The 22,436-nt window shown below is 40.0% G+C and overlaps 2 protein-coding genes across 6 annotated transcripts in view; both read left to right on the plus strand.

Moving 5' to 3' along the window:
• Positions 1,564-7,471, plus strand: RNF7 (ring finger protein 7). Of its 2 annotated transcripts, none has more exons than XM_021394493.1 (3): positions 1,564-1,755; positions 4,709-4,756; positions 6,169-7,471. In XM_021394493.1, the coding sequence occupies exons 1-3, from the start codon at positions 1,578-1,580 to the stop codon at positions 6,285-6,287; spliced, it is 345 nt and encodes a 114-aa protein (XP_021250168.1). In that variant the 5' UTR covers positions 1,564-1,577; the 3' UTR covers positions 6,288-7,471. The 2 variants fall into 2 exon arrangements, with proteins under 2 accessions (XP_021250168.1, XP_021250169.1); XM_021394494.1 differs by having other exon boundaries at positions 1,564-1,748; positions 6,169-6,225.
• GRK7 (G protein-coupled receptor kinase 7) overlaps positions 6,321-22,436 on the plus strand; it is a 28,340-nt gene continuing 12,224 nt past the window's right edge. Inside the window, exons 1-4 of one of the 4 annotated variants that reach the window (XM_021394490.1) lie at positions 6,324-6,456; positions 10,399-10,432; positions 14,297-14,845; positions 15,588-16,025. In XM_021394490.1, the coding sequence (XP_021250165.1) occupies positions 10,403-10,432; positions 14,297-14,845; positions 15,588-16,025 (1,017 nt within the window). In that variant the 5' untranslated portion in view covers positions 6,324-6,456; positions 10,399-10,402. Of the gene's footprint in view, positions 6,457-10,398; positions 10,433-13,598; positions 14,846-15,587; positions 16,026-22,436 lie in introns of all 4 variants that reach the window. The other 3 variants (XM_021394489.1, XM_021394491.1, XM_021394492.1) reach the window with 3 other exon arrangements.

Below are 22,436 nucleotides of genomic sequence, written 5' to 3' on the forward strand. Positions count from 1 at the left end.
TTTTAAATTATTTTCAGAAACAGGTAACATTTTACATAGGAGAAATAAAATGTGCTTTGATTTCAGATGCTTCTACTTTAGGAAGATATCTTTTTGCATGGATGTTTATATATTAAATATATAAAAATGCAATGTATTATCAAAATAGAATTATGTAAATAAGAGAAGAAAATGTATATGAAAAGCACGTTAAACTTTCTGGATTGCATCTGTTCTCACTAATTTATGTTCAGGAGTGCCACGATTCTTTATATATATATACATGATGAGATACAGATAACTGAATTAAAGTTAATGATAAGTAACTACTTTCTAGACAAACTTCTACAGAGAAAAAAAGATCTTAATCTGCTTTTTAATGGTGTTTTCAGTTAAGAGATGCATCCATCCTGACTTTGAATTGATAAGCATAGAAAGAGATTTTTAAAATGAACATAACTGAGGTGATTGGAATATTTATGCCTTTATTACCCAAAGCCACATCTTTGTGGACAAGAAGTACCACATGCAAGTCTGCCAAAGCGTACCGCTCCATCTGTTAGCAGCCTTGGCCAACAGGTCACAAGATGGAACTCCAGAAGGATTTGGTGGTCATCTCCCTTTTGTGAAGGCAATCCAGTCCATTCCGGTGACAATTGGGCTTACTCAAAATTGCTTTTCATCAAATACTTTTTAATGTTTTTATTAATTTTGTACACATTATTTTTATTGCCATATAGGAGCTGAATAACAGATAAATTATTTGTTACAAGGAAAACTACATTTCTTGATGAAATATCTTGAATTGTGAAAGGGAGTTTAGAATCTGTGCCCCTCCTTGAAGATATCTAATTTTTTGACTCTACAGTCTTAATGTATACCAAATTTTATACATCGTTATTCTTGTGCCTGTATAATTAGATGTAACCCAGCTGTGACAATTGACAGCAATTGCTTTTGAAGGAAAGGTGGCATAACCAAAAAGTTAGTGTTTTGCAACTTCAAATTTGGCAGCATTTCTGCTCTGCGCAGATTTTTTTTTTAATTTAAATTGGCAATGAGAAACATTTCTCAAGTTACGAAGCAGAAATCCAGCCTAACTTTTTAAAGCTTAGCACCACAATCTGATGTAGATCCTGAAATGGACCACTACTTGTACAGAACAGTGAAGAAAAGGTCTTCTATTGGTGCTTTTCCACCAAGGTGGGGCTGTCCCTGGTCACTGCTGCGGCGTTGGACTAGATGGCCTTTAAGGGTCCCTTCCAACTCCAAGGAATCTATGATTCTATTCTATGATTTAGCTTTCAGGCACTGGACACTTGAGATCTCTGATCATAAGGCACTCATGGTATCTTCCAGGAGGAACGGTCACAGTGTGTGCAGTGAAAATACTGAGGAAGGATCTTCCTGTGGTGGTAGGGGCACGGTGCAGCCTCGGGGAAGGCTGTGCCTGGGTGTGGGAGCAGCACCATCATTCCGTCCCCTGAGCCGCGGCCTGCGGGCCCTTCCCGGGGCACTCCGCCAGGGGCTCCGGCGGCCGCCAGGTGGCGCTGTAGCCCCGCTGCCACGCGCCGCGGCCGCGTCCCCGCCCCTCCGCCATGGCCGATGTGGAGGACGGGGACGAGCCCGGCGCCCCCCACTCGCACGCGGGATCCTCGGCTTCTAAGGCGGGCGGCCCCGACAAGATGTTCTCGCTGAAGAAGTGGAACGCGGTGGCCATGTGGAGCTGGGATGTGGAGTGCGACACCTGCGCCATTTGCCGGGTGCAGGTCATGGGTAAGCGCCAGCCGGCAGGGCAGGGCCCGGCCCGCCATGGCCGCCGTCACCGCCGCGGGGCAGAGTGCCCGCCCGCGCTACCGGCGCTGCCCCGCGGCTGCCCTCCGTCGGGCGACGCGGTTTCCGGCCCAGACTGGCCGTGCCCCTCCTTCACCCTTCCTCCTCCGCGCCGGCGGCGAGAGCCGTTCCCGCTTCCCGAGGCGCCCTTCGCGCTGAGGGCCCCGGACGAGCTCGGGCCGCGGTGCGCGCTCACCTCAGGGAGGCCTCTCCCGCCCGGCGGGCCGCGCCGCTGTGTGCCGGGGCCGTCAGCCGGGGCGCGGCCCGCCCTGCGCGGTGCCGCCTGCGCGGGCTGTGTGTGGGCGGCGGGCGCGGCGCGGCTGGCGGGCGTGCCGGGGCTGCAGTACTGCCGCCTGCGCTTGCTTTGAAGCAGCGCTGTGGGCGTATAGAGAAGTGCGTTTTTGCTTATCTTAATACGACGGCTTTGGCGCTTTTCCCAAGCTCCCTAGTTTCTACCGCAGTTCAGCTCACGTGAATATACTGAGAGGTTTATTTGGAAAAATAAGGGCTTGGTTTACCTGGTTTTAAAGTAGTTTTGGAGAGCAGCCTAGTCAGTGACCGGCATTAGTATTTTGTGATGTGTTTTGCTAGTATGGTATTTATTTGCGGTATTTGAAAATTCTTGAAGTTCTTCTGTTATACCTGCAGCCGTTTTTATTGCTCTTTTTTTTTTTTTTTTTTTTTTCTTCTGTTGTGCTGCTCTCTGAGGCACAGCTGCCTTGGAAGCCCCCAGCCTTCTGCAGGGCCCACGAGCATGGTTCTGCACAGCCACTCTGCTTCAGGTTCCCCGAGAAGGAGGCAGAATGTGCAGCGTAGTCATGTTCTGTATGTGTTTCTACTGAGAATGTTCAGGAGAACAGAGATGCGGACTGAAGTAAGAGGTCACGCTTTTGTGTTTGTACAGTGAGCAGAGACCGCTGTGGAAATAGGCTTAATCTTCTGTGAGTAAGCAATAATTTTAAGAATGCGTTAAGAACTGTGGCATAGTTTAAAAAAAAAAAAGTCAAACTGTTACCCAGACGTTTTGTTTAAAAATATATATATATATATATATATATATTTAATTTTTTGTTATTAGGCCACGGGACTGTTTCTCATCTGAACATAGGAGAAAAATCTGGTAACTGTTTCTGGGAACAAACCCACTGCCAGAACGTGAAACTTGATCGTTACTGACTCGGGTTCAGCAGTTCCGCACTGACCCTGCCAGAGCTGGCCTGGCTCCTGCAGAGCTGCTGCGGCACTGCCCCCTTTGGCTGCAGGCAGTGCCAGGCCTATGCTGGCTCTGCGTGTTTGAAGTCAGCGTTTTTTGATTGTGGAAGGGAGGGAAGTATTAGCTGGCCTCATTTGCTGCTGGTTTAACTCTTTGAACTGATGTGAGTGAGATTCAGTGGTCACAGAAAAGAAAGAAACAAGACTTAATGGCAGATCTTAGCTGGAACAGGCAGGATTGCGGCAGTAGTGAGTTACACTGGCTAAATTTTCTTAAGCTGACACGTTTAGAATTGCAGTGCCGGGTTGGGGACAGCTTATACTGACGTGGTTGCTGTGGTTCATGTCTTGTCCATTTGAAAGTGCAGAGCTAGGGCTGGGATAGGAAAGCTGCCTTCTGAGTGGCTGCCAGTCCACCCCAGCTGACTGTCCAGCATACTGGGTGACTCCAGATCAGTTTGCTTCTATGTACTATGGAATAGCATCTGAATATTCCCTGTAACTTGGCACCTAGTACTGTGGAAATAAAAATTAAGGGAACAGATATCAGGAAGCTTTGTTTGCCACCTTACCTTCATCTAAGTGAGGAAAGGGCAGCTGCTTCAGAGTTTCTATGCTCTTTGTTCTGTATTAGCTGAGAAAATGAGGACAGAGCAGGTGAATCTAAAATAGAGCAGCTGGCGATATCTGGGAGAAATATTCAAATTAAAATTCCTGTAGCATGCTATGTTTTTGTCTTCTAGGGAAACATGATCCAGCTGGTGACCTGCAGGTCAAGTCCAACCTGCGGGGCATTTGTTAACTGTTACCTTCTCATTGGAGGAAACCAAGATGGGTTTCAACTGCGTATGCTGCCATAGTAACTGAATGGTTTCTGTTGTGCGTAGTACGTGCCCGCATGTCTGAGGCAGTCTGTGTCAGTGCAGAAGAGAAACAAAGCTGTTCTTCTGCTCTGTATGTGTGCCACAGTACTAAGCCTGGATGATGTGACTTCTTTCTCCGTGATTGCTGAATCTGTCATCCAACCCTGTAGCCATGGACCGGAGCATATAAAGTAGATAAATATTTTTAATTAGGTGGTTTTCCACATTTGTCTCTTGAGTTATAGTATCAAATTGACCAGTGTTTAAAAACGCGTTTGTATGCATTTGTGACTCTGTGAAAATTACGTGCAAGTTTCCATTAAGTAAAGATATTGTATAAAAGGATGGTAGCAGGAGGTGGGGGTTGTGGTGAGAGATGTAGAGGCCAAAGAAATGAAAATTGTGAATGTTTTCCTTAAAAGGAGATAAAGGAGATGCTGACATCTGAAAAACAAAGTCCTGTAATTAGGGTTTGGCTGTGTGCTTGCTCTGCTCTTAATGTGCCTGAGTGCCTTGGCACAGACCTGCTGGTTGTTGTATCTGCAGAATGGAGAAGGCTTTTTTTCAGCAGAAGTTGAGAAAATACACAGCAATGGAAAATAAAATTTGTTGGGCGGTTTAGGGTTGTTCTGATCTCTTTCAGATAGATATTCCATCATCTCATGCACTGTTTGAAATTTGGGGTGGGGCTGAAGTGGACAACAAAAGAGATTTTTACCTTTTAAAGTTGGTTTTAAAGTTTAATTTTTTTCGTCAGTCAAGCATATTCTTAAGATGGAATCTTGAGCATCAGATTGAGTCTTGTTCTTGTTTACTTTTAGATGCCTGCCTTAGATGTCAAGCTGAAAACAAACAAGAAGATTGTGTTGGTATGTAGTGATTTCATTCGCTTGTTTTTCAGTTAAAGCTTCTCTCAGTAGGGTGCGTTTCCAAGTTTGAAGGGATTACTGATTTTATTAATGATCAGAATCAAACTGCTGTTTTGTTATACAGTGTGTCGTCTCTTTACATTAGTAATACTTTGCACTTTATTTTTTGAGTGCTACTAGAATTAGCGTTAAGGTCGGGCGTGCTGTAGAACAGGACGCTTTCACGTCTGCGGTGTCAACATCCACACAGCGGTGATGTTTGAGTTCTCATCCTGACTGTAACTCAGCAGAGGGTAACGCCTGCCTTTGAAGCGGGCTAAGAAATGGCTCCTCTTTCCTTCTGGGGTGCATGCCAGAAAGTGTGATGCTAGTACCCACGGAAGCATTCTATTCTCAAATAAATTTTTGACTGTATTAAAAGTGATGTTTTTCCCAGTGTTGATTCAGGCACAGTGGAGGCAATTGCTTGGTTTTTTTTTTTCAGTTTTCATTTGAAAAAGTGTAATCACTTGTTTGCTATAATGCTGTTTAATTATGAACATACTTTAAACTGCTTGCCAACATATGCAGAAGCAAATTGTGTCTCAGTTCCGATATATTTAAATTGGAAACAGTAAAAATTCTCATATTGTTTGCTTTAAACCTTTAAGTCAACTCTTAAGCTAGTGGTAAGGCCTTCCACACCCTTGTTCTTTCTGCTTTGAAGTATATTGTCTCAAAGTTAACCCGCTGTTGTTTCTGATCATTGTTTTAACCAGAACAGGAATTTCCTGTTTCAGATGCCTTAGTTGGCTTGCTAAGTGTCCTGTTTAAAATAGGAAAAAAAAACAACACATAAATTACAGCACTCCTTTGGTTGGTACTCTTATATTTCAGTAAGGAAAATGTGAGCTAATAGGGAAAAAAACAAAGCAACTAATATTTATGAGTACATGGGCAGTATGCAACCATGGGCAATTGTAGCCCATGAACAGCTTCTGATTTATTTTGCTAGAATAGCTATTTTGAGGCTATATACTGTGTCAAATGTTCTTCCTTGATTTCACACAATTTAAATGCAGCATTGCAGGTGAGAATTTGGTAATATTCTGTTGTACGATATTAAGTCAGTAGTGCACTGGTGATGTTTTGGAACGTGAAAGTCAAAATGAAGCACATACCCAGGGCAGAACTGATATTCACAGATCTGTTTCACGTGTGAGAGGATGTGTGACAGTGAACTGAGAAGTATCATCAGAATGACCACAGTCATCCAGACTCAGTGGATAAGTCAGTGATGACACATTTTGTCTTTTAAAGGTTTTGTAAGTTTATGGTGGTCTTAAACATCTGAGAAGGATAACTTGGACCTTGCAGGAAGTGTTGATCAGACGCCTGAGCATGACTGGAACATGTTCTTTCTTCTCTTTCAGTGGTTTGGGGAGAATGCAATCATTCCTTCCACAATTGCTGCATGTCCTTGTGGGTGAAACAGAATAATCGTTGTCCCCTCTGCCAGCAGGACTGGGTAGTCCAGAGAATAGGCAAATAAAGACACTGGAAGTTGTTTCTGTTGGACTTGTTGGAGTTGAGTATGTCTTATGCCATACACTCATACAGAAGAGTGGAAGCTCTCGATCGTGGCATGATGTATTCAGTTTATCTGCAACACGGAACAGTGTGGTTTTGCTGTGTGCTCTTTGCTGTACTGGGAGGCAATGGTGAGTCTTATTGCAGGTATTTCCACAACTGAAGAAAGAAAGGCACTGCATTAATGAATGTGTCTGTTATGATTTGGCTGTTAACTATATCAAGAGCTTAGAAATGTGATGGTGCGGATTGTTTGTACACCAAATACAGCTCATTTAATGTTTCTACTTAGAGCAATGAATTAATTTGAAAAGGAGACCTTAATATTAAATCTGATATGCTGTATAGTTTACTGTCTGATAAATTAATTTGGTTTTGGATAAATACATCATTTTCTAAATAATACTGTATACAAAAACACGATCAGTAAGTTTTTTAGCAAGTATTTTGTTTTTTTAATCTGAGTAGTGTGTGAACACTAGCATTCTCATGTAGGTTTTCTTTATGGCTGAAGAAAATTTGTTGCATCTCTGAAATCTACTGCTGTGTAATATTCTACATATTTTCTGCAATTGTAGTTACTCAAATTTAACCACATCTGTAGTTCTGTATTTATATTCCTTTTAAACTTCATGGACACAATTACTTTAAATCCAGAAATTTTTGATACAAGGACATGTATTGGATCTCAGTTAACTAGTGGTGTAAACCGTGTTGTTGGTTAGCTGTCTAGTATAGAAAACAAACATAAGCAGTCACTTTAATGTCCCAAGGAAAGCAGGTACCAATTAGATCTAGGAATATAATGTTAAACTTTGCTGTTATCAGAATTCATTTATAGAAATTTCTTCATTGTTACTTTATTGGATTACACGTTTGTTTTGGGATGTAAGAGAAAGCATTGTTCCACTTCTGTGGAAATCCTCAATATATCATCTTTTTGATATGATCAGACCTGTGATTTTTCCTGCACATATTTAAGTGCTTTACCCTAAGTATCTGAGGTAACTACTATTAATCTGAACATATGTTCTGTTGTTTTTTTTAAATATATGTATGTAACGGAGTTATTGAATTACTGTTTTAAGTCTGTAAGAAATTCAGACTTAATAAAATGGTTAATAAACTTGGGTGGAATTGAAGTAATATTATATGCTTATTCTTTTTACATCAAATTGAGATTAATAACATTTAAGATCAATACATTTCTTAGCAGATATGTTTCTATTTAGTGCTGTTTATTTTAAGTATATTTAAAGAGAATGATCTCCATTGTATAGATTAGTTCCAATGACAGTCTTTGATTTTTGTCATTACATTTCCATGCAGAGTTTACTGGGGTTTTGTTTAGTAGTTGTAATCTTGTTTTTAAAATGTTTTGTATGTTTTAAATACAGCTTTTGTGTCACTGTCAGTGTATCACGCTAGTTGTTACCATCTCAGATGATGTCTTTCTTAGCATTTAGATAACAGTAGTAATGAAGTGTATATAGCATTTGGGTGGTTGTGGAGTATTTTGTCTTCATCCTTTCTATTTCTGTGAAGACATTCTTCCTAAAATAATATCTTTTTAGATGTGAAAATAATTTACTACCTATTTTTGTCTGCCAGAATTTGGTCACAGGTTACGTCCCCTAAAAATCTCTTACTTTCATCTTGTCCCCCCGGAGAACTTTTTCCTTCATTTTACTTGGATTTATGGGACCATATGGATATGGACAGTAGCAAAGTAATTTTCACCTTGCTTTCTGTTCACATGTCACATACACGGTACTAATAGCTGAGAATCGTAATTGAAGAACAATCTTCCTATGTGCTGGCTCAGACAGGTGTTAACACAAATGAGATATTAGGAAAGTTACTGTTGAGATTGAAGCAGCTGCTATTTGTGGATTTTTTCCTCTAACTGGGCAAATTTAGAGAAATTTTGAGAAGTTGAAAAAGAAATAAACCCATAACTGGTACACTTGAAATGTTTGAAACGGTTTGGAATCATTGTAAAGTGTAGGTTAAAATGAACTCAGACTGCCTGGTTTCATCTTCTGCTGAAAACTGGCGCTTAGGCCTGGCTGTCCTGGGCACTCAAGATTTGAGTCTTCTTTTTTTCTCAGTTTCTTGGGGAACTCTTCCCATGTTTAATTGCTCTCATAGTGAAAAATCATCTTATATCCAGATGAATAAATACATCGCTGGTGCGGCTTCTTCCCCTTGCCTGTCATGCTGCCACAGAGCATTCTGCTGAATAGAGAACCTCCATCTTGTCTTGTTCTACTTTTTAGTAGTTAGTATTTGTTTAACGTTGGAAGTCTGAGGTTGGAGTCCTTATCCACTTCTTCCCCAGCTTTTGCTGCACGAACAAGCTGATTTGCTTCATGCTGACTGCATGCCGTCGAGTTCTTTAGCCTTTAAATCACGTTGGTGGCCTTTGCTGGACTCCCATGAGTTTTTCGTTGTCTCTCACGAATTCAAGGAACAAAAACTGGGCGGTGTTCCAGGTAGGCCATAACTTAGGTGGAAAAAGGAAGTGTATGGCCACTGGAAACGAGGGTGGGCAACGTAGGAAGACTACAGAGATGCTGTTTGCCATTGTAGGGAGAAAATTTGTGCATCCAAAGCTCAGTTAGAGTTGAAGCTGTGGGGGACAATAAGCAGAATTTTTTTAAAATACATTAACAGCAGAAGGACAAGCAGAGATAACATTGGTTCGTTACTTGATGAGAATGGTCATCTTAGAGAGATAGACAAAGCAAAGATGTTTAATGCCTTCTTTGCCTCTGTCTTCAACACAGTTCATGGGCTGTGGGACCTCAAGTGCCATGAGTTGGAGGACCATGACTGCAGCAACGATCAATTCTTAGCCAGGCCTGGACTTGTGTGGGATTTACTGTTCCACTTAGATGCATCTAAGTCTGTGGGATCCAATGGGATTCATCCCTGGGTTCTCAGAGAGCTGGCCAATGTCATCACAAGAACTCTCTGAAATATTTTTCAGCAGTCTTGGGAATTTGGAGAGGTCCCAGTTGACTGGAAGGTGGCAAATGTTTCAATTTTCAGTAAGGGCAAAGAAGAAGACCCTGGCAATTACAGACTTGTCAGTCTTACTTCAGTGCCTGGTAAAATTCTGGAGAAAATAATGCTAGAAGTTACTGAAAAACACTTGAAGGATAATGCAGTCTTTGATCACAACCAACACAGGTTCACAAGGGGTTTGTCCTGTTTAGCTGACTTAATTTCCTTTTATGACAAGATCACCCCTGTCATTGACCATGGGAAGCCAGCTGATGTTATCTTCAGTAAAGCTTTCAGTACCGTTTCTCACAGTATCCTTCTGAACAAGATGTCCAGCATAAGCCTGGACAAAAACATAGTGCTGTGGGTGAGCAATTGATGGCCTACAGATTGCACACCGTGGGGAGCGGAGGGGCAGGTGCTGGTCTCCTCCCTCTGGTGACCAGGAATAGAACCTGAGCAAACAGCAGGAAGCTGTGAAGGGGAGGTTCGGGTTGGATGTCCGGAAAAGGTTCTTCACTGAGAGGGTGTTCAGGCAGTGTAACGGGCTCCCCAGGGAAGTGGTCATGGCACTGAGCTTCCTAGAGATCAGGAAGTGTCTGGGCAACACTCATTCATATGGTCTGATCTTTGAGTGGCGCTGTGTGGAGCCAGGAGTTGGACTTAATAATCCTTATGGCTCCTTTCCAACTTGGGTACTCAATGGTTTTGATGTTGAGTAGAGATTCTGTCTTCGTCCTCCAAAACATTTTAACATAGGGAAAAGGTGTTGTTTTTCTGTTTTTCTTTGTCTTGACTCTATTATCTTCTATTGGAATGATCAAATATTCTCTGTGTATATGGTATAATGGATATTTTCCATGCAAATGGCTACTTTTACAGTATAAAAAACAGGATAGCAACAGACATTAAAAGCAGACAACTTTATGCTACTGCAGACATATCTTTTAATATATAGACCTTCTGATATCTGTGAAATTTTAGTTTTCAAAACATTACTGGTTTAAATAAGGTGCTTCATGGAGGAGTACAGGTCAGTAATTCTGTGATGTATTGCTTTTCAGTTTAATGCAGATGAATATAAACTGTCTTATTAAGGTAAGTTAACATAGATCATTGCTTAATGGGGCATTAGAATGCTCATCGTTATTATGCAGTTCAGGTGTTGTCATCCTGTTTCCTGCTGCTGCATAAATTGACTTACAATCAGTGCACAAGATTTTTTAAAATTTACTAGTCTTAAAGAGAATAATTGTAAACACTGGAATTCACTGAGTTGTTACTACTGTAGAGAACATGGGGAATGGCAACTTCATTTTCTTTGGGGCTACCAGTATTTGAATTACCTCATTGTGTACTGTTAATGTGGTGAATACATTATGTCTGTAGGTTCAGTTTTATTGTAATGTTATTTTAATTTCTAAGTAAATTTTGTCTAAACTCTTCAAGACTAACAGAGGTTGCTAAAACTTCGAAGAACTGCTGTGAAGAATACTTCAATTTTGCTGCCTTCTTCCATATCCATTGAGCAGATAATCTTACTTTATTTTGTATGACAGATATTTCAGTTTGGGGAAATAATATTTACATGCAGTTTGAGGAATTTGGATCTGTGCCTTATCCGAACTGGATACCCTAACCATTAAATAACAGATTCAGTATCTCTGGCTTCATTGATCTGTTACTATCTGTGTACAAGGCAAGAAGTTCAGCTCAGAGAGAACATATGAGAAATAAATTATAGAGTATCCTGTTGACAAGTAATTAGAGATTCACATGGAATATAGGGGAATTAATCTCTAGTCTTTGCACATTTTCTTTGCCATTTAGAGATTAGCTTAAGTCCCAGTTTTGCTGTGAGCTTTGCGCCAGATGAATCTCTGCCTGTGCAAGAAGAATTCTCTTTTGCTCCAAATCATAGCCCTGCCTGGTGCTCCCTCAGCACAGTTCTTAATAAGTACCCCTTCTTAGTCCTGATTTTATTTGCCTTGTATACATGCAGAATATGTTTTGCTTCTCACCCAAACATGCAGTTATAGGAGTTAGGTGACACTAACTTAAATAGCTATTATCAGCTAATAAATTGATACTAACATACTGTTCTCCTCTGTTTAATAAATGCTGGGTTGATTTGGACAATTTCAGCAAATCTAGCTGGAGTCTTCTCAGAAGTGACTGGAGTAACGAATATATGTACAAAGATGATATTGTTTCACTCAGATTTTTTTTGGAAGTGACCTTGTTTTACAGAAACATTGTACATTACAGTGTATATTCTATAGAAATCAAATAAGATTATAACCAGTAGAGCAGAATTATTTTTGAAGCTATAAATGTGCCTTTCTTGTGCAGATAGCATAAACATTGCGTGTTCTTGATTCACTTAGATGTGATCAGCTGCTGGTGTAGGCTGAAGTCCACCCCAGTTACTAGCCAGTCAAAATACTTGTCTAAGTTTGGACTATGGTGGCTTTTTGCTAAAAGACCCTGCTGAAGTTTAGGACCCGAAATTAAGGAGTTTTTTTTTTGTTTTTTTTTTTACCTCCTTCCTTTTTGGTTTTGAGGGTATCATAGAAATATGTTGCTGCGGACACCATTTTCAGGAGAACCACTCACTGAATTTGACATTATTTCGTTTGAGTTTTTTTCTGTCTTCCTTGCTCTGTTGCATTATTGAGCCGTTTATGTAACCTGCTCCTGCCCCATGCACACAGCAATGTGCCCAGGTGGCCAAGAAGGCGAATGGCATCCTGGTTTGTATCAGGAATGGTGTGGTGAGCAGGACTAGGGAAGTCATCCTGCCCCTGTACTCAGCATTGGTGAGGCCTCACCTCGAGTACTGTGTTCAGATTTGGGCGCCCCAGTACAGAAAGGACACTGAGGTGCTGGAGCAGGTCCAGAGAAGGGCAACAAGGCTGGGGAAGGGCTTGGAGAATATATGCCCTATGAGGAGCGACTAAAGGAACTGGGGCTGTTTAGTCTGGGGAAGAGGAGGCTGAGGGGAGACCTCATTGCTCTCTTCAAATTCCTGAAAGGTGATTGCAGTGAGAGCAGGGTGGTCTCTTCTCAGTGGTGACAGGTGACAGGACAAGGGGAAATGGCCTCAAGTTGCACCAGGGGAGGTTTAGGTTGGATATCAGGAAAAACTAATTTACGGCAAGGGTTGTCAAGCACAGGAACAGGCTCCCCAGGGAGGTGGTTGAGTCACCATCTCTGAATGTGTTTAAAAACCGTTTGGATGTGGTGCTCAGGGGCATGATTTAGTGGTGGGTAGGGTAGTAGTTAGGGTAGTGTGGTTAGGTTGCGACTGGACTTGATCTTGAAGGTGTTTTCCAACCTGAGCAATTCTGTGATTCAGTTGGCAGAATTAGACATGCTAAGCAAGCAAAGGTGTCAAATACTCTGCTTTGGAGTACACAGCTTTCTTGTACACATAGTTTGTGATGGGTGATTCTCTCAATCACAGATAGAAAAATGTATCTGTAATGTCGTTTTGTAGAGAGTAAGCATTAGTTACATGTCAAATGGATTCAGCACAGACAGAATTAAGTAGATAAAAGGAAATTTATACTTCTTCTTGCACTACTATGTGGTAGTAGAGTGACTAAAAGCAGCCAAGAAGGGCTTACCACTTTTTGTAAGGATTCTGAGAAGTGCTTGTTGTTACTCTGATGTTAAGCATCTGTGATTCAACCCTTCAACTTGCTCCAATTATGAAAGTAGAAAAAAAAAAAGAAGAGGAAACTCTCTTTGAGTAGTTTCTACCCAGTGCTACTGGAAAAATTATGGAATGGCTTCACGTGTTCCTGTAATACTTGTTTTTTGGAGGCCAAATCACAAGACTCCACAGCAGAAGAGGGCCTAACAAGTGCTATACATAATTTTTTTCTTTTGGATAAAGATGGGGCACAGACTTCCTGGTAGGCAGCCCAGTCAGTGAAGTCAGGTGGATTTTGGCTTCACTTGGTTATAATCAGCTTTGTGCCTTTGTTGATGCTGCCTCAGCCATACATTATTGCCACCTTGTCACCTTGTCATCCTGCCACTTGTCATAAGACAAGCTCAGCAGGAAAGTAAAGAGAGGCCACAGTGTCATATGGAATGTCTTGGCAAGATTTGGCCAGTCGTTTGAAGTGTGCTTTTCTTTTTTCTGTGGGTAGGAAATGAGCTCAGAACTCCATGCTGCTTCATATGTAGGGATCATTATTTTTAGAGCAGCAGCAGATCTGAGCCTCTGCATGTAATCCGCTTTCTGTTCCTTCAGATGGAGTGGCATGAGGCATCAAGGTCTGCAGGAATATCTGTGGAGCTCAGAGTTGCTGCTGTTGAGTGTAACTTGAGTTTGGAAGTGGGGGAGCTCAAAGCACTGAATGGTATGAAAATTAGAAGCTCAGAGGCTCGCAGTATTCAGTTTGTCAAGAGCAAGGGAAGCAAGAGGCTTCCCTTAACTGTGACCGGTGTGCCAATAGTTTTGGAGTGTGCTGTTTGTGTTACAAGCAGCAATCATTGCATGTTCTCAGCAGCCAGCATCTGCGTACAGAGGGGATCTTGGTACGTCTAAAGGTTATCAGGGTCCATTCTGAGAAACAGCATCTGAACTGTGTCTATTTGGTGCTGCCAGTGAGAAGGTTTGTGTAGGGTGTCATCCTTCAGCTATAGATAGCAAACGCAAGCTCCTTACAGAGAAACCTCTTACCAGTCACTTTCCACAAATGGTACGTGTACCTAAAGGTACTTAATGAAAATCCTTGAGAGGTATTTAATGCAAAAGCAGTTAGTCTCTCCAGTGCATTTCAGAAACACGCACGCACCGCTGGCAGGAAGGAGTGCAGTGCAGCCGCAGCTCGGCTCTTGGGCCAGTTACTGGTTTTGTCTAGCCAGGCTCTGCCACCCCAAGAGCTTGCCAAGATGTGTGACATGGGGGGGCTCGACAACCTGATTGCCAACACAGCCTATCTGCAGGCCAGGAAGAGTGGAGATGGAGACACCAAGGAGATGCAGAAGAGACGTAAGAGCCTCTCACTGCCGAAGATTGATCAGTGTGGAGAGGTTAGGCAGTCCATAGCTGCTGACTACGAGAGCATCTGTGAACAGCAGCCCATTGGCAAGAGATTCTTCAGAGACTTCTTAGGGACAGTTCCAGAAAATTTGGTAGCTAGGGACTTCCTGGATGAGGTGTCAAACTGGGAGTTGGCAGAGGACAACATCAAGGGCAGTACCATGGAGAATATTATCACCAACTTTCTTAAGACAGGCTCCAAAAATTATCTGTCTTTCATGAGCTCAGACTTGGTCAGTAAATGCCAGGCAGCCACTGAGAAAGACTACGAAAATGTTGTGCAGCTGGCTAGAGAGGAAACCAAACTCTTCCTTCGAGGCAAGCCCTTCCAGGACTTCCAGACTAGCCCCTTCTATGACAAATTCCTCCAGTGGAAAGTTTTTGAGAAGCAGCCAGTGACTGATAAATATTTCTATGAGTTCCGAGTGCTGGGCAAAGGTGGCTTCGGAGAGGTAAGAGCTGTACCTTTACAAAAGTGTGTCATCTCTCCTCTTTTGAGATCAGCAGGTGGGTCTGAAAGATGAACTTGGTAATGAATTTAAACGCATTCTAAAGTTTTGCAAAACTTTAGCCTCCAGGTTGTCCGTTTCTCAGAAATTAGACTTTATCTGTGCTATCATATTGACTCCAGAAGCCTGTTAATGAAGAGCTGTCCTAAAAATTTTATATTCTGCATCTGTATTAGTAAAGATGCAGGCTTCTATACAAAAGCTTATGTGACTGTCTGTACAGTTAATTATTAGTCTGTTCTTTGGCACTATTTTGGCCCGTGCTAACTGGCATAGTTCCAGATCATTCTTAGGTGCAGTTTAAGGAATATCGCAGGTCAAGTTCTGTTTCCAAAAAAATATGAATGAGATTACCTTTTCTGAGAAGGAAGAGAGATGCAAACTGTATTTACTGCTTACTATGATGATCAGAGAATGGATCCTTCTTTACTTCATTGAATCATACAGTTCTACTGTTGGAGTCCTCAGGATCTTTCCACAACTGTATACTAGTCCTGAGTAGAACAGATTGTGTGCTTGCTTTTTCCTTACTTTCTCTGCTAATACACCCTGCCATGCAAATTACCATCAGCAGCTACTAATAGGCCTCTGTGATTCCTGGGTTACTGCCTATTACTGCTCTTGATATTCTAGTCTGTATGTGTAACATTGCTTCCTTACTTTGCCATGCCCATTTTGCTTCTAGGTTTGTGCCATTCAGGTGAAAAATACTGGCAAGATGTATGCCTGCAAAAAACTAGATAAGAAAAGGTTGAAAAAGAAAAGCGGAGAGAAGATGGCACTACTGGAGAAAGAAATCCTGGAGAAGGTCAACAGCCCTTTCATAGTCACGTTAGCTTATGCCTATGAGAGCAAAACCCATCTGTGTCTTGTCATGAGCCTCATGAATGGAGGTGATCTGAAATACCACATCTACAATGTAGGACAAAGGGGTTTAGAATTGAACAGGGTCATTTTTTACTCAGCTCAGATCACCTGTGGGATTCTGCATCTTCATTCCATCAAGATCATTTACCGGGACATGAAACCGGAAAACGTCCTCCTGGATGATAACGGGAACTGCAGACTGTCTGATCTTGGATTGGCAGTGCAAGTCAAAGAGGGAAAATCCATCACTCAGAGGGTGAGTAGAAATTCATTGAACATGGGCAGTGGGAAAGGAAGCTGTTCTATTTCTAATGCGTTGAGTCCAAGACTTAATTCCCCAGGATTTGTTCCTTGTTAAGGACCTTACGTGGTCATTTCATTCTAAGAGACAGGTGGTAAGAAGATTTGGTTAATTATGTCTCTGGACGCTATATGTAGTAAAGCAACTTCTCTTACACAAAAACAGAAGAATCGAGTTCATCTGTTGTTTCTCTTAAGATAAACTCTTGAACCAATCATTTTAGAGATGCTAACGCAGCTTAAGTAATAGTGTGTAGTCTGGGATTTAACCGATGAATTGTTTGCATAGTGAACATCAGTTAAAGAGATGAATTCCGTTCTCAGTCTTTGTTCCTAAAAGATTCTAAGATCTTTCAGATTTCTTGTGAGTGGTGGTACTGATTGTATTGTGGGTGTTCGTGGTGCTGCACAATAAACAATTGTGAATCCTCCCCCTACAAATTCATTCCTGAAAAAATCAGCAGACTCAATGAGAGCTTGAAAATGTGCATGCCTGTGTGTATGTGTAGGAAGACAGAGAAAGATAACCAACTGGTTTCTACTGTGTGAATTTCTGTGCGGTACCTCAGCTGTGCCTGTGGTCACCCCAGTCCCGATGTATAGTGGTATCACAGGGTTTACACAGGAAATGAAATGAAAAAATGGTTTTTATCCTAAGGTGTCTTGAACTTAAAGATGTGTATAACGAGTGACTGTGGCTGAAGTACACTAAGAATATGGAGAAACTGAAGCAATATTATGAACTGCAGTAATTATACTTCCCAAGTGTTTAAAGTGCTGTAAAAATTCAGTAGCAGTGAGAGGACCTGCTTGTAAACTTTTCCATCACATTTGAGGTACGCACGTCTTTTCATGTTGTCACTTCATGCAGTAATTTGTACTTGGAAGGATAGATTTTCTTTTGACAATTAAAATAATGTTATAATTGTTTTTAGTTCTCAGTAAAAGATAATACAGTAACTGATGTTTTAAATAGGAGATTTTAAAATGAGGCTGCATAGTTTTAGGTATGAAAATGCAGTTTCAGTGATAGCTAGGACAGATTTCCAAGTACAGATTATGTGCAGTGGTAATGTTTTATTTATGAAGATGGCATTTTGATCAGGGAGCCCAAAGTACACTTGATCTATAAACCTTAGTATACTTTGTGAATTATAGATGCATACATTTATTATGATCAAAATATAATTTTGTCCAAGGGCAGTGTTTACTGCTTGCAAATGTGTGGGCTTTGGTAAAAGAAGAAGGAAAAAAAGTGTATTTAGAAATGTAGAACCACTTGTATTTGTTACAGCACAATCTCAAAAGCAGTAGTGGGAGAAGTAGTTGTTCCTCCTTGCTTTCCATGATGAAGTCATCAGGTTGTCCTGTTCCTGGTCGCTGGTTTTAGTAGCAGTATTCACTATTGTATGGACACTAAATTAGAGTATGAACTGCAGTGAATATACTCTGTGATTGGAAGGAATTTCTGTTAAAGGCAGCTTTGTTTTCTTTTTATTGGGAGCTTGAAATATGAGAGAGAATATGATGATTTTTTTTCATTTTGTGTTCTAATTAGGAGGACGTTAAAGTTACTACTACAAAATATGAGCTGGTTATTACTAATGTTTATAGCAGTGTTGAACACAGGAAGCTCTAGAAACATCTTTACAAAATTGAATGTATGTAACAAAATAAAAATGGTGCTGTTAATTTCTATTTATTAATTGCAGTTACGTTCTCACCCAAATAGAGGGAATTTTTATCTCCTAGCAAGCTTTTTGAGTATGGCTACCAAATCATCACTTCTTTTAAACCTTTAAGAGAATATATTTTTATGAGCACCTTAGGTTCCAAGGCAGATTTATTAATATAACAAGTTGCACCATTTTGTGGACACAATTTTATAGGGGCATATAAAGCAGACTCTGCCTGTTCCTCCCGGCCGAATCTGTGTTTTGCCAGGTTCCAGTTGAAGTGCCAAACATCGGAAGGCTGATTGCATATTTGGAGTGACACTTTGACCTGATGGGGCTAATAGCTTTCAACCACTAATCATAAGGAAAACACTACTGATCAATAACTTTTTTTTTATTTCAATTTATTCGTTTGCAAAGAATCCTTCTGTTTTGATGGGGATGTTGTAATAGCCTGGACTTCATTCATACCTCTGGCATTTAAAAGCAGTTCTGACTTTAATGCCTTGTGACCATCTTTTATGAGGTGGTTCTTCAATATACTGAAAGTACTGTTCTATTGCACGATGAGAATAAAATCTAACTCTGCCTTAACCATATTCATCAATCAATCTACTGCCTCAAAGTAGTCAGTGAATAGCACTAGTATGGTACAAAACCATGGTTTAGCACTCCAGTACAGCTGATGGTCAGGTTATTTCATCTGTTCAGATAAATTTTACTTAGCCAGCCTTACACATCTTAATGAAGAATTGTGATTATTTGTTGTAAAGAAGGGAGATTTTTTTCTTCAAAAAGTGTCTGTTGTGGTCTTCCTGTAAGATGATGCATTCAAAAACAAGTTGGTGTCTACTTCTGTCTAATGAAATTTTGAAAACTTGTTTGATCTTTTTTTTTTTTCATCACAGAAGTTTCAGTAGCATCAACATGTTTTGCTGAAAGGTTGTTTCAGGGGAAAAAATGTAATGTGCTTTCTGGGTCGTATTTTAATAGTTCACGACTGCAGAACAGTTTTCCACAGCGCAATATCTCATTACTCAGTAAAGCTGCTTTTATTATGAGACTGTATTCGTTCTGAGTATGGATATCCTATTTTAGTCTCTTAGCCTTAAAAGAAGAGACAGAATGGTGACTTTTTTTTTAAGAGCACTTTCCTCCAGATTGCTTTCTGTAGGCAAGAGCTAAAAACATGCTCAAAGTGAAGTAACTCATTTTTTTTTTTCCAACAGCCAAAAACCTTTCTCCCCCAGTGACTCAGGCTTTTCTTCCTAGGTGCTCATCTTTTCCTAACATCTCTAGTTCTTCAGTTGTTCGGTGACTCTTCCTTGTGAAAAGTAAAACTTTTACTTTTTTCCTTGTAAGCAAAGTAAAACAGAAGACTTCCATACCTTCTGTATATCATCAGGAGCCAAGTAAATGTTTATTTGATTTAATTTTCTTCTTGATTACTCTGAAAATGGGCTAGTGACCTATATTCTTTCTATATTGCCTGTAGTATTTTTGTAATAAAATTCTCCAAATGATACACTAACCAGGCGCATTTACTTGAGTAAAAACCTTGTGTGCTTTTTTTTTTATAATTTGTTTGAAGATAAAAATGAGAAAACAAAGCGAGTTTTTAGTAACTACATTTGCCTATAGCTTCCTTCCTGAATAGTCTTCTCTTCTACAAAATTGAGTTTGGAAAAAATAAATGCCAGGTCTTTTTAATACTTTTCTAAATTGAATCAGCAAAATTGGGAGATTTTGTCCGTATGTTTCTGTGTACTTGAAGAAGTCAACTGGGATTTTACAAAGATTTCAGCATCTGTCCTCTATTCAGTCTGCTGCAGTTAAGTACCTGGAGAAATTCTTTAGAAATCTTTAAGGCATACATTTAGAAGAATCCTGTTCTTAAGCCTTCTCCAGGTGTCTCATAAGCTTCCTACTGTCAGATATCTCATAAAATTAGTATACAGTTAATCAGCTGATTTCCTGAAACTGGGACTCAACCAATCCAAGTTAATATTGTAGCGGCAGCACACTATAATTCTTCACAAATTATTTGATGCAAGATGGATAAGATCAAGTGTATTTGCTTGCAGCTGACTAGATTTTCTAGGAGGCCTTGCAGAACACCCTGAAACACATTGATTGCCTAGTTTTAAATCAGATCATTTATTTAGCTGTGTACATTCGGGAGTAGACATCTGACCTAAGACACCTGCTTGATAAACATTCATCTCCATGTGTTTAACTGTAACTCAGCTGTTATGAAAATACTTAATACATCATAAATAGTGAAACAAAGCAGCGGTTTTCTGCTGTCTCTGCCTTTTTTTCATTGTTATTTGCTACATATTATGAAGTAGAATGATGTGAATAATTTCATTGTTCCTTATACACGATTGAGTAGTGTATAATATATGAATTTATTTGAGCATTTTCTTTATTCCATTCAAGATCTAAAAAAAATAAAGTATTTCCATGCTTTCTGAAAAGTCAGTATACTTCTCGTTAGTGTACAGGCCATTAAAAGGTAAATTTGCTACACATTCAAATTATCAAAAAATTCCTAGTGTCTCGTGTATAAATACATACCATCCATATATCAGCTGGAGGATCCATAAATCCCCTTTGTAAATCTTGTTAGGTGATTAGATTATCACGGGGCGCCAGTGGTAGGCTTGTTAATGAGTTGCTGTTTTAGACATTTTCAATTTTTCAGTGAAAATTTCAGTGAAACTGTAATGTTTCTGCGTTGTTTACCAGCCAAAGGTTATATTCTTTGTGCATGGAAAGGTTCCCTGAATTTTAGGTCAAGTCTTCTTATAGTTTAATGTATGACTATACTACAGAAAAACTATTTTACAGATCATTATTTAAAACTTAACGCAATTGAAGAAGTAGCGCTGGTATCCTTTAAGTATTGTCACAAAATGTACTCCATTTGGGAAATACCTGTACAGAATGCCTGTAACTATAATAAATAAAATTACCCTACTTTCAGAAGCAAAAGTTTTTAAAGAGTTTATTGGATACCCAGCCTTAGTTTTTTCCCCTCTCCTCTCAGGTATGTGCACGTACCTGTGCTGTCTACCTAGAAATGTTTATATTCACACTTACTCAGGCAAAGTTATTACTGACAGCTCTGGAAACAGGAATTCTTTGCCAGCATTAATAAAATTATTCAGGACATAAGGAAATATCATCATGACTTTTCATACAAGTGTGTCTACAATATCTATTCTAACATGTTGGTCATATAATGTATAAAGCTGGATTGTGTGATAAAATTACTCCCTTTTTATATGTTGACATTCTTTTTCTTACGTTGAAGTAGGCAACAAAGAGAAACTGAGGGCCTTTGAAGTTGGCTTTTACATAGGCGGGATGTTTAGTCTAGCTGTGTACTCGTTTGACTGCCGTACACAGGTCATCGGTGCAAATGCACTTACTCAAGGTTTTCTTGAGTCTGATCTGAGAAACAGTAATGTACATAGAGTGGATATTAAGGTGTGATTTTTTTCCATTTTGAGCAAGAACATTTCTTCAAGAGCTTGCTAAATGCTTATGACTGATTTGGAACTAGTTCTTTTTCCATAAGATGACAGCGAGGAGCCTGCATCCCTTACGCCAAGTTTCTCTGCTTGAACAGTTTGACCGAGCATGCTTTTTCTAGAGGCCTGTACAACTTTTTATCATTATACAACTTGAAATTCACTTGTGTGAGAGTCAAATGCTCCTGCCCTTACTGAAAGGATTAGCAGTATTTAATTTCCTGAGAATGTCTGTGTGAAAAATGAGCGTTTTCTTCTGCCCTCATATCTTCACTATATCCAGCTGTGGGGGGCTCGCTTCCATTTTTTTCCAGAAGTTGGTGCTTATTTGCTATTCATTTTGGAAGAGACTTTTTGCCCTTACTGGGCATGGATTTTGTACAAAGCAACTGTTGCGTGTAAGTTATGAGTACTTTGGTGCAGGTGTGTGTGAGCCAGGGAGGCTGAATACAGGAAAAAGAAATCCATATAAAATAAAACGATAAAAATATTTTTGTAGTATTCATAAAAATGCATTTATATCTTTAGAGGTTTCAGGCGTCTTCATGGTCTTCCTGTGCTATGTTTTATATATTTGAAGGACATCATAATATTTTTATAGTAAAAACATGTTTTGGTTAAAATCTTACTCAAAATGTCCTTTTGCCCTCCTGTATGTTTGTTTATTATAAGATTCTATTTCTTAGGAAAACAAAAGGAAATCTATTTAGATGTTCCTGAAACTTGCAGCTTATTTTCAGGACAGTTGAGAAATGGAGAGGAGGGTTCAGAGGTGCAAGATGAAAAATAACGAAGCGTTTCTGCAGCTGGCCTCTGATCATTATCACATTGCATTCTTATTGGATAAAGTTCTGTAAAAATTTCTTTCTTTGCACTTTGAAAAAATGGCAGCTCTCATTTGTTCAGAATTAATGACTGTTGCTATTATCTTACAGTTTCAAATCCACCATACAGCTGATGTAATTTTAAGTATCACAAATACAACTGATTATATTTATCTAGAGGGTCTTTGTTATTAAAAATTTTGATAATCACGGTTGTTATGAAGTGCATTATACTTTTTTTTTTTTCTCTGAAACATACACTTTACAGAATGGAATCTTACCGCTGTGGATACCATTGTCACCTAACAGTGAAGGGAGCAACAATGAT

The sequence above is a fragment of the Numida meleagris genome, chromosome 4 (genome assembly GCF_002078875.1).
Source record: "Numida meleagris isolate 19003 breed g44 Domestic line chromosome 4, NumMel1.0, whole genome shotgun sequence".
NCBI lineage: Eukaryota > Metazoa > Chordata > Aves > Galliformes > Numididae > Numida > Numida meleagris.

Coding starts and splice junctions, on each gene's coding strand:
- RNF7 (XM_021394493.1), top strand. CDS start 1,578: ATGGCCGATGTGGAGGACGGGGACGAGCCCGGCGCCCCCCACTCGCAC. Junction 1,756..4,708: donor TTGCCGGGTGCAGGTCATGG/GTAAGCGCCAGC, acceptor GTTTACTTTTAG/ATGCCTGCCTTAGATGTCAA. Junction 4,757..6,168: donor CAAACAAGAAGATTGTGTTG/GTATGTAGTGAT, acceptor CTTCTCTTTCAG/TGGTTTGGGGAGAATGCAAT.